The sequence below is a fragment of the Zingiber officinale genome, chromosome 7B, assembly GCF_018446385.1.
Source record: "Zingiber officinale cultivar Zhangliang chromosome 7B, Zo_v1.1, whole genome shotgun sequence".
Taxonomy (NCBI): domain Eukaryota; kingdom Viridiplantae; phylum Streptophyta; class Magnoliopsida; order Zingiberales; family Zingiberaceae; genus Zingiber; species Zingiber officinale.
In genome coordinates, this window is record NC_055999.1 from 17073193 (window position 1) to 17093827 (window position 20635).

Sequence of the window (20635 nt, forward strand, 5' to 3'; positions counted from 1 at the left end):
CCAAGGAGCTAGTCGAACATCTTAGCCTAGACATCACGAGGGTAAACTTACTTTGCACTCACATTCATCTTTCTCATATGCTTCAACTAACCTACTCTTTACTTTGATAGTTTTGGGTATATGGCCTAGCTTTATGCCAAAAATTAGCTAAGTTGAGCCATGAACACAAAACTCTGCAGGGCTCAGTAAGGGGAGTGAGCACCTCCCAAGGCTCAATCGAGCGGTTATCAACAAAACTGGCCCAACTGAAGAAAGAGCTAGAAAATCAATCGGAGCTACTATTGGGGGTCGAGCGGGCCCTGACAGAGGAAAAAGATAAAAGTGATGACTAAGTTGTTCAACTTAAGAGCCTCCAAAAATAAGTGCAAACTTTTGATTTCCGCCTCCAATCGACCAACGCTCAGAAACTTAGAGCTATAGATGACTTGGACCTCAAGAACAAGGAGGCTCGAGCCCTTGCCAAGAAGTTGGAGGAGGTAAGGTCCACCCTTCTCTCTGAGTAGGCTAGCCGAACGAATGAGTGAGCTATCAAATAACTTCAACTTGAGGAAAAATAATAGGCCCTTAATGCAAAAGAAGAGGCTTTGAAGGCCGAGCTAGAGGCCTCTAAGGCTGAATTTGCTAGTTATAAGAAGGGAAGCCCGATCAGCTGGAGGCTTTTAGAGTAGAGTATTTGTGCTCAAAGGACTTCAATCAAATGCTCGTCGATTGGATCACCAAAATGTTTGGCTATGGAGTAGAGGGAGCCATCAAACAACTGCAAGAGGGGGGCTATCTGATAGCAAATATTCTTAGAAATTTCATTCGGCGTCAAAAGATCATGGAAAGTATTTTGAAGGATGCTTTTCCTAATTTTGTATGATATGCTTTGTAAAAACTTTCCCTTGGCAATTTTCTAGTTATGTAACATACTTGAAAGCTTGTGCTACTTTATTGTATATCTTTTTCCCTTACTTTTATGCCTTATATGCTTTTTATTCTTAGCTTTTTGTCATTACTTGTCTTTTTCTTAAAATAGCCTTACTTCAATAATTTGAATCTACTACTTGCTACAGGTACAATGACGCTTAAGACTTAGGTGTGAGAGAAAGCTCACTTATAACTTAGTCAAATGGCTTAAGAGTCTGGGACTTAGTCATGAGAGCAAGCTCACTTATAACTCGGCCAATCAACACGAGAGTCTAGGATTTAATCATGAGAACAAGCTCATTTATAACTCGGTTGAATGACTCAAGAGTCTAGGACTTAGTCGTGAAAGTGAGCTCACTTATAAATTGGCCGATTGACATGAGAATTTGGGACTCAGTTGTGAGAGCAAGCTCACTTATAACTCGGTCGATTGGCACAAGAGTTTAGGATTTAATCATGAGAGCAAGCTTACTTATAACTTGTCCAAACAGTTCGAGAGTCTGGGACTTAGTCATGAGAGCAAGTTCACTTATAACTCGACCAATTGGCATGAGAGTTGTAGCGCCCCGCCTTCTACTGACTAAGCTGTAAGGCCGGGGGTTACATTATGCTAAACTATTCTATGCGGAAAACTAAACTAATTAAAATCTCACTATGCTAGTGACTATTAAAAATCTGTAACTTATGTTCAAAATACCTTTTCCTTGTGGTACATACACTAAAGAATGGAATCTAAACTCTCCCTATGGTCAAGGGCCTGAAATAAGAGATTTCCAGCCAAAATCAGGCTTTCCCAATCGATTGAGGTCAGGCTCAATCTATTGGAACATATCAATCGATCCACTGATCGATTCAACGTGCTACTGTGCACGGAGATTAATTCTGGATCGAGCGGATGATCAATCTAGTCTGTCCAATCGATCCAATGATCGATTCAATAGATCTCTGTACGCGACATATCACTTCCCGATCGATCGGCTGATCGATCCATGGCCAGTCGATTAGCTGATCAATTCAACAGCTCTCTGTACGCGACAGATTACCTCCCAATCGATCGGCTGATCGATTGGGGACCCTCCAATCGATCGGCTGATCGATTGGAGCTCTGATTTCTGCTACATTTCAGAAATTTCGTGTACAACATGGATGCATCCACTAATAAACACCAAACTCTTACTAAACAGGTCATGATTCATAACTTACCGACTAACATCAAGGTAACTAAAAGTCTAGGCATAACCTAATGCATACCTTCACGATTCATAACATTTAGACACTCAAAAGGTGCAGAAAATAAACTATAAGGAGCTCTAATCCTTTAACTTGCTCGTCTCCAAGGTCTTTATTCCAAGTTCCTTCTCACACACATCTTGTCTCATTGCCCTCCAGCCTCTGCTAATCCATCTTCCCTTTACCTTTATCTGCAGTATAAGGAAAATGAAACTATAAGCTTGGGAGCTTAGTAAGAACCATCTACCTCACAAAACATGCATTCGAAGAAATCATGCTTTCAAAAGATGCTATTTGAAATACATGCTGATGATCATACTGAAAATGCTAAAACATGGCATATGGACATATGAGTCATAGCAATCAAAGAGTGAACATGAAGCTACTTGTTATATCAATAAGAAAACTAAACTGAAGCTAAGCTGTATTCACATATCTAATTTGTGAAGTTTGAAAACTATTTTCATAAATAGATAAACATACTAATAATGCTGCTGATGGGCCCGACAATTGTACTTGCTATGCGCGCATCCCTAACTAGGCCCGAGGTAGCAAGTCCCGAATCTAGTAGGGTTACTAGGTTATCTAAACCTAGGGACGACTATGGGAGCCCAACCCAAGGACAACTGAGAGTCCTGTACAGTGCCACTGATAAAAGTAAAATACTGTTTATAAACTGATTTATCTTATCTTGCTTTTACTAGGTTATCTGAACCTAGAGCTAGGTTATCTGAACCTAGAGGCGACTATGGGAGCCCACCCATTGGACCGTAGTCCCATATAAACTGAGGCAAGATTAAGCATGCTATTTACATGCATCTATGGCATTTAACTAAGCTATTAGAATGCCTACTGTTACATTTAACTGTACTAGTAATTCTATCGAACACTTGGTGTGCTCTAAATCTCCTTAACTGAATAATCATGCATAAGACTGAACTAAAAGCATAAAAATGCACGATTAACTACTTATACTGCAAGTGAGGGGTTACTTACATCCTGCGCTAAGTTTTCTTACAATCCGATCGCTAGGTTTCCTGAGAAGAAGAGCGTTTCGGAGATCCTCTTACGTCTACGCTTCCTTCTCGCAGAGGGGAGCGTCCTCGTATCGGAGACGTCGCCGGATGATGCTCCTACAACCCTAGGGATGGAACCCTAGGTCTTCTTGGGTTTGTGCGCCGAGAGGGTGAGGGTTTGAGGGTGAGAAAAGTTGTCATTCAAGAAATAATAAATTCCCTCTTAAATCCCCTATTTATATTAAGTGATTAATACACCCCAACTAAACCTTAAATATAATTACTCTCCTCTTCTTTCAGCACACCCCTGCTGGGGCCCCCTGGTTACTAAGTCACCCTATATGTCATAGAGTCCATAGGTCGCGGGTTCAATCCCCGCTTAGGCTATTTTACGTTTTTATTTAATTTTGCTGCTTCGGCTATTCTAAAAATTCCATAAAAATATCCTAAAATTCCAGAAAAATAATAGAATATTTCTAAAAATTAATTTGAGAATTTTCGGGCGTTACAATCCCCCATACCTTATAAAAAGTTCATCCTCAAACTTAAAATAACTCTGGGTACTTCTGTCTCATACTAGCTTCTGTCTACCAAGTTGCCTCTTCTGTTGTGTGATTTTGCCAAATAACTTTTACTAATGGTACCTCCTTATTCCGTAATTTCTTAACTGCTCGGTCCATTATCTGAATAGGCCGACTGTCATAGATGAGGTCTTCGTGGACTTGTACCGTCTGGGGCTCAATCACCTGGGTGACATCTAGGATATGCTTCTTCAGCATAGAGACATGAAATACGTTATAAATAGCTGACATCTCTTGGGGTAGCTCTAGCTCATATGCTACCTTGCCAACTCTTCTAGTAATAAGGTATGGTCCCACATATCTGGGACTCAATTTGCCCTTCTTCCCAAAATGCATTACTCCCTTCATGGGAGCCACTCGGAGGAATACTGTATCTCCAACTGAAAACTCTAAGGGTGCATTTGGTTCAAGTTATCAGGTATAACCTTGGTTATGTGATTACTTGGTAATCACATAACCAAGGTTATAGGGAATAAAACATAACCTAATGTTGTTTGGTTCAGTCATAAGTAATGTAATAAAAACTTGTTTGTTTGGAGGTTTTAATACATAACCTACTTGCACATTTACTGTATTACCCCTGGTTCAATCCTAAATATTTTTCTAACTAATTTAATTTGCTATTTAGTTAAATTATTATAATATAAAATATAAAATCAAATTATTTTAATTTATTTGATTTTAAAATAAAATATCCTTTTTAATAATCTTAAAAATAAAATATATTTTTTTACATTTTTTTTTAAAACTTCAACAAAATTACTCTTTATCCGTTAACTTTGAACTATGTCTTTTATGTTTAAAACCTTCAAACTGTTCTAATAAGTTCTTGGCCACTTTGAGAATCGCAACACCACTAGAAAGCATATTTATTTATTTTTCTGTAATCTAAAAAACTTTTAATTAAGCATTTCTTTATATGAATATTATGGATGATAGTAGTTAAGAATCAAGTGTCATCTTGTTTTTTCATATCCAAAACTCTTTAAATTGCTTCTTAATACAGAGATTAGCAAACCTGGAGTTGTACTAGAAAAATCCTCACTGTTGATTTCTGAAAAAAGAAGCAAGCACAAATTGCTACACTCAGTGGTTCATCACTAATAAACCAGAAGCAAAATCATGATTTTCATTTGAGAAAGCATAGTCAAACAGGCTACTACAACACCATGACTGATTGTTCATGATCAGAGAGATAAGAATGTAGATATCAGAGATCAATATTTCTAACTGAAATAGCATAACTATTCCAACAATGAGTTAATCAGCTACCGGGATTCCAATATGAATGAGTTGTAACACTTCAGCATCGTTTGTGAACAATCTTGATGCATACTGCAAACCAGTCCTGAGTATGACACATAGGACAAGTCCTAGAACCATACCCCACCGCGTGTCATAATATAAAATTATAAATTAACTGTAGCATCTGAAGTAGGAAGCGTGAACATTGAGTTTTTAGAAAATGTCCCTGCAGTACACGTGATGCTGAAGATATTGCTCTCGTATGATCATTTCTAGCGAATGCGCTTGCAAGTACTGCCTGCAACAAAGTTGATCTATCTCAGTACCCCAAAATAAAAACTAGGAAGAGGCATCAAGAAGTTACAAAATTGACATAGTCAAACAAGTTCTTAAGGACAGTAGATAGGAAAATTGATGAGCTCAAGTGCTTGACTCAAATTATACATGCATGTTTTGGAAAATGTCTTCATGCATCACTCAAGGGGATGGCTTTAGTCCAAGTAGAGAGAAATTGATCAATGTATAGAATGCCACACAAATTAAATAGCAGGTACGTATAATGGCATTTGGAGAGAATTCTAGTGAGATTAGCATATAGGAAAAGCACAGACATAACGAAACCTATGTATGGATATAAATTACAACAATAGAGATTATTATGCATGATTACTAAATATCATACTTGTCGCTTCCAAATATCACAATGCACGAAGCTCCTTACACCCATCAATTTTCTGTGTTAATTGCTAAATAATGCAAAATGGCAACACTATTGTATTGCATCATTGACAAAACTTAACAGAAAAAGGTTAGCTTTCAGGCTACCAAGTCTTTTTCAGTGAATCAAGTAGAAGATAAAAGAAACACAAAATGAAGGTGAAAGTAAGGGGAAAAAAACTGGAAGAATTAATTGTAAATGCAAAATACTTTCACTATGCTTTGTAGTAATCAGCAAACCATCAGCAAGAAGAGAGCTTGCCGGCCAAATCTACAAGCATATCTGGAATGCAGCCATGGGAACTGATCCTTCCCGTGCAGCCATTGAAGCTGCTAGTGTTACACAGAAAGTTGCTGCAAAAAAACAAACATTTGAAAGGGACGGGTTTGAAAGGGGGAAGCCGCTAGATCGTCGCGAGAGGGAGGAACACTACGTGTGCACGAGAGGGAGGATCGTCGTAGAGAAACACCGCTAGATCGCCGCTTCGTGTGCGCGAGAGGGAGGATCGTCGCAGTGAACCGCCGCTAGGTCGCCGCGAGATGGACCTGTGTTCGTGCGTGTTCGCGAGAGGAGGAGCGGCGAATATGGTTTTTGTGAATCGGGGTAGGGTGAAATTTGATAAATCTATAAGGCTATTTTTGTCTCAAAAGGTAAATAATGAAGGGTAATTTGGTCTTAAATTTTTTATTAACCAGGGAATCAAAGAAAACCCCAGTTTTATGGGGGTTTCTTATTCCGGGCTATATGCCCAAATTGCTGATGTGTCAGGCATGTATCATAATTTAGGAATCATCAATTACCTAAACCAAATAAGGTTTTGGTTGATGACCTTGGATGGATAACCAAGGTTATCAAAGATAACCCCGAACCAAACGCACCCTAAGGGTCGGCACCGTGTATCAGCATAGCTTTTCTGGTGGCTCTGAGCTGTCTCTATCCTCTGGCGGATCTGCTGTATGGCTGCTGTGGTATCTGCTACTAAATCTGTCTGAAGTTCTAGTTCTTTCTGTTCACCACTTTCATACCTGCAGATTGGAGATCTACACCTCCGCCCATAGAGAGCCTCGTAGGGTGCCATGCCGATAGTGGCCTGATAGCTATTGTTGTATGCAAATTCTGCTAAACACAAATATTTGCACCAACTTCCCTTGAAGTCTAGGGCACATGCTCGGAGCATATCTTCGAGTACCTGATTTACTCGCTCCGTCTGACCATCTGTCTGAGGATGGAAAGTTGTGCTAAACTTTAACCTGGTGCCCAATGCTGACTGTACACACTCCCAGAAGTGTGACGTGAATCTACTATCTCTGTCTGAAATGATGGTCCATGGGACTCCATGCAGTCTGACGATCTCCTTGAGGTACAACTGAGCTAGCTGCTCCATGGAGTAGGATATCCTGATAGCTAAGACGTGGGATGATTTAGTCAACCTGTCGACTATTACCCAGATAGCATCAAAACCATTCGTGGTTCTGGGTAACCCCACTATGAAATCCATGGAAATATCCTCCCACTTCCATTCTGGGATCTGAATAGGCTGCAGAACTCCTCCTGGTCTCTGGTGTTCTGCCTTGACCCTCTGACAGGTCAGATAGGTACTGACATATCTAGCGATGTCTCTTTTCATCCCAGGCCACCAAAAATGTCTCTTTAGGTCTTGGTACATCTTGGTGGAACCAGGATGCATCGCATAAGGAGTCTTGTGGGCCTCGTCTAGGATCTTCCTCTGTAGTTCCTCCTGATCCGGAATGCATAGTCTGTCATCAAAATACAATACCCCACTATCAGATACTCGGAACTCTCCACTTTCTGATTCTGCTATCCCTTGCTTGATTTTCTGAATCTCAGGGTCCTGATCCTGAGCTGTCTGGATGTCACCAAGTAGGGTAGATGCCAATGTCATAGTAGAGAGTTGCCCAACTATAAGCTCGAGATCGAAATCTGTAATCTCCTTTTGTAGGGGCGGTGACATGGCTGCTAGGGATAGTAAGGTGGCACTGGACTTCCTGCTAAGTGCGTCTGTCACCTTATTGACCTTTCCTGGGTGGTAGAGAATGTCTATGTCGTAGTCTTTGACCAGCTCAAGCCATCTGCACTGTCGCATATTCAGATCCTTCTAAGTGAAGAAATACTTCAGACTCTGATGATCTGTATACACTCTGCACTGAGCTCCATACAAGTAATGTCTCCAAATTTTGAGGGCGAAAACGACTGCTGCAAGCTCAAGGTCATGAATAGGGTAGTTCCTCTCATAGTCCTTGGGTTGTCTGGAGGCATAGGCGATCACCCTGCCATTTTGCATCAGTACTGCTCCTAGTCCCAATTTAGAGGCGTCACTGTAAATATCAAAGTTGTATGTGTTTTCTGGCAGAGTCAGAATGGGAGCACTGGTCAATCTTCTTTTGAGCTCCATGAAATTGTTCTCACAATCCTCTGCCCACTGAAATTTTCTGTTCTTCCTGGTGAGAACTGTCAGTGGGGAGGCTATCCTTGAGAAATCCTCTACGAATTTTCTGTAATAGCCTGCTAGTCCCAGAAAACTTCTGATTTCACTGGCGTTCTTAGGTCTCTTCCAGTTACTCACAACTTCTATCTTACTGGGGTCTACCATGATATCATCCTTGGAGATGATGTGACCCAGAAAGGATACCTGATCGAGCTAGAATTCACATTTCATGAACTTGGCATACAGCTGGTTCTGTTGAAGGGTCTGCAGCACTATCTTCAGGTGCTCTGCGTGTTCTTCCTGAGTTTTGGAATAAATGAGAATGTCGTCGATAAACACGATAACAAACTTATCTAAGTATTCTCTGAATACTCTGTTCATAAGGTCCATGAAGGTAGCTGGAGCATTCGTCACGCCAAAGGGCATGACTACGAACTCATAATGTCCGTATCTGGTCCTGAAAGCTGTCTTGGGTATATCACTCTCTTTAACTCTCACTTGGTGATATCCCGATCTGAGGTCTATTTTAGATAACACTGCTGCTCCCTTTAGCTGATCAAACAGGTCATCTATCTTGGGAAGAGGATACCTATTCTTAATCGTGACTTGGTTTAGTGCCTGGTAGTCTATACACAGGCGCATGCTCCCATCCTTCTTCTTCATGAACAATACAGGTGCTCCCCATGGTTAGTGACTAGAGCGTATGAAGCCCTTGTCGAGCAGCTCCTGTAGTTGCTCCTGAAGTTCCTTTAGTTCTGCTGGAGCCATGCGGTAGGGTGCTTTGGAGATGAGATTCGTACCGAGGATGAGTTCTATCTCAAATTCAATCTCCATGTCTAGTGCTAGACCCTGTAACTCCTCAGGGAAGACTGCTGGGTAGTCACATACAACTCGGACCTCTTCTAGCTTTTGGTCTTTGTCCTGACTGGTATTGACTACATGTGCTAGGAACCCCATACATCCTGACTCCAATAGTTTCTGTGCTTTCAAAGCTGAGAGAAACTTCTTAGCCTTTCTCTTTGGTTCTCCGATGTACCCAAACTGTACTCCTGCTTCAGGTTGGAATACAACTTTCTGTTTACGGCACTCTATGGAGGCACCGTACTTGATCAGAAAGTCCATTCCCAAGATGACATCATAGTCAGCCATATCTAGTATGATCAGATCACCGAAGAGTTCTCTGTCTTCTATAATGACTGGCACTGCTCGGAGCCAGTGCGTAGATGCCATGATTTCTCCTGAAGGTAGTGTTGTCAAAAACTGACCACTGAGTACATCTGGAGGTATTGCTAACTTTTCGGCGAATGCCCTAGATATATAAGAATGGGTTGCCCCAGTATTTAATAAGACAGTTGCACTTTGCTATAAAATATTGATCTGACCTGTAACAACTGTCGAGGCATTCGCTACGTCCTCTTTGGTGAGTGAGTAGATCCTCACGTTCGTCGTGGCTGAGGGGGCTTCTAGTCTGCCTTGGATGATGTGTGGACCATCTAAAGCAGCCTGTATCTGGTGCAACTGGGCTGGTTTGTCTCCATACTGAATCGGCTGCGGTGGGGGAAAACTGGTCTTGTTCGGGCATTGCTTAGCCATATGCCCTTCCTGGCCACATTCGAAACATCCTCGTGTGCCCTTGCGACAAACTCCGAGGTGGAATTTCCCACAAGTAGAGCACTTGGGATAGCTAGGTTGTTTACTAGCTGGTCCTCCTTTTGGGTAACTCCCTGGTTTACGTTTGTTACCGGAGTTCCCTTTCCATTTAGAGCTGTAGCCCTGGTGTTTCTGAGTACCTGAGCCTCTTTGGCCTTTGGACTCTGAAAAGGCTTGCTTCTGCTGCTTGATGTTGTTCTGGTAATGCTCGGTGATCAGAGCACTACTTACCAGTTCTTCAGTAGTTTACGGACTATGCACGCCACTGGCCACGTTCATTGTTATTTCCGCCCTTAACATTTTGAGCATCAATCGGACTCGTTCTCTTTCAGTGCTGACTAGTTCGGGGCATAGACGAGCCAGTCTGTTGAATTTCTTCACGGCCTCCTCAACTGAAAGGTTGCCCTGACGAAATTCAGTGAACTCGTCGTAGTGGCGGTTTGTGACCCGCATGTGAAAGAACTCCTCAAAGAATTCTCTCTCGAAGTTGGCCCATGTCATCTGGTCCACTGGGCGCTTCACTTTAAGTCTCTCCCACCACATACGTGCGTCTCCTGCCAGGCAGAAGGAGGCACATTTCACCTTTTCATGTTCTGGACAATCCAGAAGCTCCATCGTACTCTCCAGTGTTTTGAACCAGGATTGCGCATCCCATGGTTCAATGGTGCCTGAGAAATTCTCTGGCTTGATTTTCTGTCACTGGATCAGATAGGCTTCTCTCCTTGCCCCTGCTGCTGGGGTTCACTACAACAAAAGCCCTCATAGACATCGGTGCAACAACAACAGTTTTAAGTAAAAATCGATGTCTTTGAGTATTTTACACCGGTTTTTCTAAAAACCGGTGTCTATGAGCGCAGATTTTTGCTCATAGACATCGGTTTTTTAGCCGATGTCTATGAGCACCATTTTTTTTGTTAATAGACACCGATTTTAATAGCGGTTTTTTAAAACCCGATGTCTATGAACCAAAATAAAATAATATAATTTTTCCACCAATACTTAGCCAAAATTTACAACACTTCACTCTTCCCTCCAAACCTAAACCTATATCGCGTCGTCCACCGTATACCGTCGCGACGCCAACGCCACTTTCCTCCTCGCCTCATCTCCCTCTTCCCCTTCCTAGATCTACATAAGATGGCATCTTTTTCGTGGACGGAGGAGGATGTGCTACGGTAGCAAGCGTTTCGCCAAGGAGCTCGCCTCCACCTCTCCATTTTCTGACCTCCACCATGCAATCCAGTCCGCCCACGGGATCTGGTTCAATAAGGTCGCACTTTTGACCTCTTCTTCTACCTCTTTCTCTTTTTCAGTGTTTCTTTTTTATTCTTCCTTCCAACCTAACCACCTTTCTTCTTCCATAATTCTATCTTTATATTTTCTTTTGTTTTCTTTAATCTGAATCTCTTATTTCTGCCCCGTTGTTGTTTTGGTGCTCGATCATCTGGTAAATCTCATTTCTTTTTTCCTTTAATCCATTTATCAAAGGTATACTTTCCGATCTGAAATTTGTCTTCCATCGTATTATTGTTTTGTTTTCGATCCTTAGGTTTTATCTCTTTTTTTTCTCGATTTTAACTTATGCGGCTGCTTTGATTTGATTTGGTGAAGAAAAAGTGGAGTTTTCTACTGATATTTGATGGGTTCTCTGTCTATGATGGAGCGAGAGCTGATTTCGTCTCGAGTTTGATGGTATTTGTTTAGCGTTTAGTCTGGCGATTGTTGAGTTGCTTTTCTTTTTGTATCTGGAAGACGAGATCGATTATTTCTCATCTAATGGCGATGCTACTTATTTTGAGACATTTAATGATGTCTTTAACCGTGTGTTTGATGTCTGCTGTGTAGAACACCTAAGGAAATGGTGAAGGTTGTTGCTGTCTTGGGTAACAGTGAGGGTGTTAAGGGCATAATTTACTTCGTCCAGGAAGGAGATGGTGAGAAATCTCTTGAAATACTACTTGTGGAATGCTAAATTCCTTTCAGATCTAGGGTTTCAACTTCAACCATTTTGATTTTTCTGTGAATTTGTGATCCGATCTGATTTTGGGATGTAAATCTCTGTGATAGGTCAAACCACCGTCACCGGATCCATCACTGGCCTCAAGCCTGGGCTTCATGGCTTCCATGTGCATGCTCTTGGAGACACCACCAATGGATGCATGTCAATTGGTAAAATTATTTACCTTTTCCTTCATGGCGATCTACGGAGTTGCAAGTTTCTGATTGAAAGGATTAAATTACTGATTATGTACTCATGCTCTTGTATACTGCAGGGCCTCAATTTAATCCTGCTGGAAAGGAACATGGTGCTCCTGAAGATGAAAACTGACATGCTGGTGATCTAGGCAATGCCACTGCTGGTGAGGATGGTAAGTTGCTTTATCATCAGCTCATGATGTTACTTTTGTTATCTATTTTTACCCATATTTACTATAACACTTTTTCTCGTAACAAAAAAAAAATCAAACTATGGCTTAATCAACATTTTTTACTGCTTCTCATGATACTAATTGGTTGCAAGTTCAATGGTACTATTCCTATTGAACTAGGCAATCTATCCCAGCTCCAGACCTTGTTAGGATGTAATTTCCACTGTCTTACTATTTTTGCTAGCTGAGGAACAGGAGTCTAATGATTCAAACCTGTGTCATAGATCATTAAATGCAAACCATTTTACTGGTAGAATACCTGCATCCCTGGGTACGCTTGCCGACCTCGTATGGCTAGACCTGGCAAACAATCACCTCAGTTTTCCATGCATGATAAAAAAAAAACTTATGCGGTGAAGAATTAACGATGATGAAATATGTTCTTATCAGACACTTGAACAAGAATCATCTCTCAGGTCCAATTCCACCGAGCCTTTTCAGCTCTAGCATGAATGTTAAACATATGTAAGATATATCAGCTCTATTGCCACCTGAAGCTTCCTTGTAATAGGCTCTCTGCATACTAACTTGTTGTTTGCATTCAGACTGCTTGACAGCAATAACCTTTCTGGGGTTATTCCAGAATCAATTGGACTTCTTCAAAAACTCGAAGTTTTGTGAGTGCCTGCTATTAATTTCCAGAATTTGACTTCGTTGTCAGTGGTTTATCAAGAGGCAAAAGAGAACTCTTTTTGAAGTTCTTGAGAAGGTGAAAGCCGGTAAAATCAGAAAGTTCATACCTAAATTGGAGCACTCTTTCGACGTGCATGGTATCCGGAATAGATGAATTACTGTAACTCTGTGATCCATTGTGGTTTTCACAGAGTTGATGATTCTCGGCTTCATCTCCTTGTTGTTGACGTTTAGTCAGGACCAGATTGTGAAAATCTGCGTGCCAAAGGCAGTTGCAGATTCTATGCTGCCATGTCGCCCTGATGCAGAGTCAACTGGCGGAAATAAAAGGCGGCTGCTCGCGCTGGTGCTGACGAAGTCACACCTGAAGCGCAGGATTTTAGCTGCTGGTGGTTCAGTGGTTGAATGCCCCCCAGTGAGTAGTGCACAGCAACTTCCAATTCTCTGATTGTTTGGTTGAAAATAATCTATTGTAAACAAAATCTAAGAAGCTTTCACTAAAATGTTCAGTTGCGATCACTTGTAGGAAAAGGAGCAACTGATTACTGCCACAGGCTTGCACCAGTTGCACATTCTGATCTTCTTTTTGGCTGTGTTTCATGTGGTAAATAGTGCTCTTATAATGGTCCTTGGAAGAGCAAAGGTGAATCTACAGTGACAGAGTAGTGGATTACATTATGTATCATTCTGAATAATTCCATAGCATTGCCTGAGGATGATTTAGTTTAGCTGTTGCAGTATCCACTTTGCATTGATAGTCTTCTCTTGGGCAGATACACAGATGGAAGGACTGGGAAAAGGATACGACATCGGCTGAGTATGCCTTCACGACTGGTATATATATGTTCACTATTCTTTGTTGTTTTGTTGCAAGTCCATAAGTCATCATTCCATCAGACTTTGCCATCAACGCTAACAATTTCCATTTTACATGCATGAGTTTGCTGTTACGAGATCACAAAACTAGATAATTATTTTGGCAGGTCGATTGCTTGAACAAGCATCCTACTACTATTTGCTTTCCATCCCACCAATGTTACGCAAGTATGGTTTTCATCTTGTTTTTTCTGGAAACCGTTACTACATTTCTGATCAGGTACTCGATTGCATGTCAAATTTATCTTCATATTGAAACTTGTGTCTCAGATATTTAAAGCATGTTCAAAATTTTATGTGCTAATTGTAAAACATTCATTCTGTAAAATGTAGAGACAACATGCGATTCGAGCTTACAGGAATGCACTCTTCGTTTACAGAGAAAATGGTTGGAGTTATATATCTAATCATGTTCACTACAATGTTGGAAGGTTCTCTATGCTTTGTTTGTATATTTGTGCATTTATCTTTGATGCTTTTGACCTTATCTCCTTCCATTTACTTACATGGTATTCTTTTATTGGAGTTCTTGATTTGGCTATCAAGCATATGCTAGAGGTTTTGGCTTGTAGTCATCTGTCCCTAGCCACACAAAATGCATTCCTTAATGAATTTTCCCATGTTGTCCAGGTACTTCTATAGATTCTTCCTCATGATATTTTTGTTTAGTAGTTTGTAAATCTTAAAATCTTGCTATACCTTGATTCATCAGAGCATGGGAATGAAATTTGAGGTTTACAATCTTCGACTACCTGTTATCAATATGACCTCACTCAAAGTATTTTATTAAGATTTTCGAACTTACGCATCACCTTCAGATTTAAGTTAGTTGCTTGATTTTCATTGTCTTTGAAGGACTACTGTTATTATATATTTTCCTGGTTTCTTGTCATGGTTATTCCTTATCCTCTCTCCTTTATGTACTTTCTTTTGCTTTAGATGCTAGAACAAAAAGCAAACTAATGCTTTGATTGAGGTTATGAAAATTCATAATTTTTTGTGCTCCAGAGACAAATTAATTCTTAGCGATGGATTTGGGTTCAATTCCATCAATAAGAAAAATGAAAAACAGTACTAGACATGATTTTGTTTAAAAATTCATGCGGGCTATGAAGAATGCTCCTAAATAAGGAGACAACAACGTTAAACAAACATGTTAACAACAAAATAGTGTTGTAAATACAGAAATTGATTTTCCTCATTATTATTCTTCTTCTCTGAACTTGGGATAAAAGCTACTGAGGTTCCTACATAATTGGGAGACTTTGCAAAACCAAAGTAACTAATTTATTAGGTTGAAATGATAGATAGATGAGTGATCTCAGTCTTGGCATGACTAACATTTTTTTTTTTTATGTTCGAAACCTTTCATTTTGTTTTGTATGGTTCTCTCTAAGAGCATGGACCTAGTTATCTTTTGACAGCTGAATATGATTCTTTTACTTCATTTGTAACTGCAAATTCAACTTTCTGATACCTTGTGAACCACTGAAGATTCTTATTGCAAGCATTGAAGTAAGCATTGATGTGGTTGAGATAAATGATGAATATGTCTCTTTTTAAGCATTCAAATTAGTCATCTTGTTACCTGGTGCTCTTACTACTTTTTCAACTATGATTTTTGGTCTTGGTTTACTAATATATTATTTATGTGTTTTTATAGTTTACAAATCTCAAGTACTCCAGAGTTGAAATTGATGAAGTGCGGTTCGAGTGGGCTGAATGCATGCTAGATTACATTTGAAGTGCGGTTCTACTTTGATGTGTTGTTAAAAGAATGTTCTACCTTGATTATGATATCTATTAGCTTTTGATGCAAAAAGAATGTTTGTGTATTTTATGGATACTGTTGTAAGAAGAATATTTATGTAATTTGTGAATATTTGTGTATTTTATGGATAATGTTGAATGAAGAATATTTGTGTAATTTATGAATATTTGTGTATTTTTTTGTTACTATTTCGGAAATCAAATTTGTACTGTTAAAAAATACTGATATTACATCGATTTTCCACCGCTGCAAAACCGGTGTTATTAACTAATATTACATTGATTTTACACCGTTGATGAAACGGTGTCGTTAAGTGATACTACACCGGTTAATAACCGATTCGAAGACCGGTGTCGTTAAGTGATACTACACCGGTTTTAACCCGATATCTAAAATGGCAGACTTTTAACATCGGCTTCATAGACATCGGTCGAAAATGAAATAGACACCGGTGGAAAACCGATGTCTATGAAGGTTTTTGTTGTAGTGGCTACTGGTGCTGTAGGTTGGACTGGTGGAACCTCTATCACTACTGGGGTTGCTAGGTTAGGTTCTGGAGTGGCAGTGGGAGTGTTCTGCTGATTAGCCCTTAGGGTGGCTATTTCCTGTTGCTGTTCAGCTAGTTGCTTCTGTAATTGAGCCACTACTGCTGTAAGGTCTAGGGGAGGCACTGAGCTGCCTGCCTCATGCTGGGGCTCAATAGCTGGTGTCTTTCTAGCTGGGCGTCCTCGTACCATTTTCTAGAGAAATAAAGGACATACATAACTAATACCATCATAGGTACATAACTACTATTATCATGTTAGATGTTGTCGTATATAAACAAGCTTTAGTTATCTATAAACATGCAAGCAAACAAAACATAAATAAAGTGAGAGATAGTCTTACTTGGAAGCTGCAGGTTCAATGCTGTTGTGTGTGTGGTGGAAGTATAGAACTTGGCTCGGATACCACTCTGTAACGCCCCGCTTTCTACTGACTAAGTTGTAAGGCCGGGGGTTACATTATGCTAAGTTATTCTGTGCGGAAAACTAAACTAATTAAAATCTCACTCTGCTAGTGACTATTAAAAATCTATAACTTATGTTCAAAATACCTTTTCCTTGTGGTACATACACTAAAGAATGGAATCTAAACTCTCCCTATGGTCAAGGGCCTGAAATCAGAGATTTCCAGCCAAAATCAGGCTTTCCCAATCGATTGAGGTCGGGCTCAATCGATTGGAACATATCAATCGATCCACTGATCGATTAAACGTGTTACTGTGCACGGAGATTAATTCTGGATCGATCGAATGATCGATCTAGTCTGTCCAATCGATCCAATGATCGATTCAACAGCTCTCTGTATGCGACAGATCACTTCCCGATCGATAATTTGATCGATCCATGGCCAATCGATTAGCTAATCGATTCAACAGCTCTCTGTACGCGACAGATTACCTCCCAATCGATCGGCTGATCGATTGGGGGACCCTCTAATCGATCGGCTGATCGATTGGAGCTCTGATTTCTGCTGCATTTTAGAAATTTCGTGTACAACATGGATGTATCCACTAATAAACACCAAACTCTTACTAAACAGGTCATGATTCATAACTTATCGACTAACATTAAGGTAACTAAAAGTCTAGGCATAACCTAATGCATACCTTCACGATTCATAACATTTAGACACTCAAAAGGTGCAGAAAATAAACTATAAGGAGCTCTAATCCTTTAACTTGCTGGTCTCCAAGGTCTTTATTCCAAGTTCCTTCTCACACACATCTTGCCGCATTGCCCTCCAGCCTCCGCTAATCCATCTTCCCTTTACCTTTATCTGCAGTATAAGGAAAATGAAATTATAAGCTTGGGAGCTTAGTAAGAACCATCTACCTCACAAAACATGCATTCGAAGAAATCATGCTTTCAAAAGATGCTATTTGAAATACATGCTGATGATCATACTGAAAATGCTAAAACATGGCATATGGACATATAAGTCATAGCAATCAAAGACTGAACATGAAGCTACTTGTTATATCAATAAGAAAACTAAACTGAAGCTAAGCTGTATTCACATATCTGATTTGTGAAGTTTGAAAACTATTTTCATAAATAGATAAACATACTAATAATGTTGCTGATGGGCTCAGCAACTGTACTTACTATGCGCGCATCCCTAACTAGGCCCGAGGTAGCAAGTCCCGAATCTAGTAGGGTTACTAGGTTATCTAAACCTAGGGACGACTATGGGAGCCCAACCCAAGGACAACTGAGAGCCCAGTATAGTGCCACTGATAAAAGTAAAATACTGTTTATAAACTGATTTATCTTATCTTGCTTTTACTAGGTTATCTGAACCTAGAGCTAGGTTATCTGAACCTAGAGCTAGGTTATCTGAACCTAGAGGCGACTATGGGAGCCCACCCATTGGACCGTAGTCCCATATAAACTGAGGCAAGATTAAGCATGCTATTTACATGAATCTATGGCATTTAACTAAGCTATTAGAATGCCTACTGTGGCATTTAACTGTATTAGTAATTCTATCGAACACTTGGTGTGCTCTAAATCTCCTTAACTGAATAATCATGCATAAGACTGAACTAAAAGAATAAAAATACATGATTAACTAATTATACTGCAAGTGAGGGGTTACTTACATCCTGCGCTAAGTTTTCTTACAATCTGATCACTAGGTTTCCGGAGAAGAAGAGCGTTTCGGCGATCCTCTTACGTCTACGCTTCCTTCTCGCGGAGGGGAGCGTCCTCGTATCGGAGACGTCGCCGGATGGTGCTCCTACAACCCTAGGGATGGAACCCTAGGTCTTCTTGGGTTTGTGCACCGAGAGGGTGAGGAAGAGAGAGAGGCGACGGTGAGGGTTTGAGGGTGAGAAAAGTTGTCGTTCAAGAAATAATAAATTCCCTCTTAAATCCCCTATTTATATTAAGTGATTAATACACCCCAACTAAACCTTAAATATAATTGCTCTGCTCTTCTTTCAGCACACCCCTGTTGGGGCCCCTTGGTTACTAAGTCACCCTATATGTCATAGAGTCCATAGGTCGCGGGTTCAATCCCCGCTTAGGCTATTTTACATTTTTTTTAAATTTTACTATTTCGGCTATTCTAAAAATTCCATAAAAATATCCTAAAATTCCATAAAAATAATAGAATATTTTTGAAAATCAATTTGAGAATTTTCAGGCTTTACAAGAGTCTAGGACTTAGTTGTGAGAGTAAGCTCACTTATAACTTAGTTTATCGGTACGAGAGTCTAAGACTCAGTCATGAGAGTAAGCTCACTTATAACTCGACCAATTTACACGAGAGTCTGAGATTTAGTTGTGATAGCAAGCTTAATTATAACTTGGTCGAACAGTTTGAGAGTCTAGGACTTAGCCTTTTTGAGTTGAATTTTCCTGCATTCATTAAGTATAAATTCTCATAATCTACAACAATTTGTTATATACGTACTCTCAAGTCCAATAGGGTTGTAGATGATTCACACTCCATGACCAATTCAAGTTCTTTCCTTTCAAGTCTTGGAGATAATAAAAACCTGAGGCGAGCTCTCATACCACCTTTTATGGCCTGCTCCACTGTGGCTCTAATTTACTGACATCATTGACCGACTTGATCCGCTTCTAGACCAAATCATTGACTTGAAAAAATTAAGGGAAGACTCTTCGATTATAGTTATGCTTCATTCGTTGTCGATTAGTCATTAGTCGAGCAGTTGTTTTATCTCTAACTTCGTCTATAAGATCAAACTCCATAAGACACCAATCAGAATTATCCTCATCCTATAATCACCTTCGATCAAATTCTATACCAACCTCCACCGGTACAACGACTTCTCCTCCATATACCAGATGAAAAGGGGTTATATCCATGGTCTCTTGAGGCGTACTGTGATAATCCCACAACACACTAAGTAATTCATCAACCCAACTTTTCCCAAGATGATCAAGTCTGGTTTTGAGCCCCCATTTTTCTGTTGGTAACCTCTGCTTGGTCATTGCTTTGAGGATAAGACACGGAGGTAAAATCTTAAATATTACCATAACTGGAGCACCATTCTTGGATTTTTCTTCCTTGGAACTATCTTCCATTATCCGAGATGAGCTTATAAGGAATACTGAACCGACACATAATATTTTGACATAGGAATTTGATAATCCTCTGCTCGGTTATCTTGGCTAGTGCTTTGGCTTCCACCCATTTAGAAAATTAATCCACTGCAACTAGGAGGAACTTTCTATGATTGGACGTCATTGAAAAAGTCTCTACAATATCCATACCCGAACGGGTAGGAGACAATAGAGGTCTTCAATAGTTTCATGGGTTGGTACAGAATGTTTTGGTGTTTTTGACATGATAAACAAGTTGCTACAAGTCAAGCCAAGTCCATCTGCAGAGTGGGCTAAAAATACCTAGTTAGTAGGATCTTCTAAGTGAGTGATCGACTACCCAGATGACTTCCTCATGAACCTTGATGTACTTCATGTAGAATATACTATGCATCGTCCGATCTGACTCACTTGAGTAGCGGACGAGAAAAGACTCTCTTGTATAAGTGATCTCTCACTAATGTGAACCGATCAACTTTTTTTTCTTATCATACGTGCTTGCTCTCGATCGGCCGGTAAAATTCCTTGTTGAAGGAACAAAACCAAAGGCGCTCACCAATCACTTTGTATTTCTTCTTCATCTTGTCACTTAATATGAGCTATCAATAATGTTTGCTCAACCGACTTATCGAGTGTCTAAGGGTTTAAGGAACTAGCCAGCTTGGCTAATTCATCCACATACTGTTTTTCCGATTGGGAAATCTTTTGTAGTACCACCTCTTAAAATCTCACTTTTAACTTCACAAATGCTTCTGCATACAACCTTAATTGATTATTATTTATTTTAAAATTGTCAGATAATTATTGTGTTGCTAGCTGAGAATCTAAGTAGATCAAAACTCAGGAAGCTCCCATATGTTTTATTGCCTGCACACTGACTATCAGTGCCTCATACACCGCTTCGTTGTTGGTGGCCTGATACTCTAGCCGAATGGACAGTTACATTCTATCTTCTCACAGTGATATTATAAGGATCTCGACTCCACTATCCTACCGAGTGGATATTTATCCAC

At 40.0% G+C, this 20635-nt stretch overlaps 1 protein-coding gene and 1 long non-coding RNA gene across 2 annotated transcripts; both read left to right on the forward strand.

Moving 5' to 3' along the window:
• The first annotated feature begins 12337 nt into the window (after positions 1-12337).
• LOC122003809 lies at positions 12338-12841 on the forward strand. The gene is made up of 4 exons (XR_006118107.1): positions 12338-12369; positions 12449-12495; positions 12615-12689; positions 12770-12841. It is a non-coding gene; the product is annotated as an uncharacterized LOC122003809 (long non-coding RNA).
• A 212-nt stretch (positions 12842-13053) lies between these two features.
• On the forward strand, positions 13054-13738 carry LOC122004206 (MLO-like protein 7). Its single transcript, XM_042559129.1, has 3 exons — positions 13054-13272; positions 13384-13500; positions 13631-13738. The coding sequence occupies exons 1-3, from the start codon at positions 13054-13056 to the stop codon at positions 13736-13738; spliced, it is 444 nt and encodes a 147-aa protein (XP_042415063.1).
• Positions 13739-20635: the final 6897 nt, after the last annotated feature.

What these genes read in the sequence shown, in the direction of transcription:
- LOC122004206 (XM_042559129.1), top strand. Translation starts at nt 13,054, where the DNA reads ATGATTCTCGGCTTCATCTCCTTGTTGTTGACGTTTAGTCAGGACCAG. An exon ending in CAGTGGTTGAATGCCCCCCA is followed by an intron (nt 13,273 to 13,383) that starts GTGAGTAGTGCA and finishes GATCACTTGTAG; the next exon opens with GAAAAGGAGCAACTGATTAC. An exon ending in TGGTCCTTGGAAGAGCAAAG is followed by an intron (nt 13,501 to 13,630) that starts GTGAATCTACAG and finishes TCTCTTGGGCAG; the next exon opens with ATACACAGATGGAAGGACTG.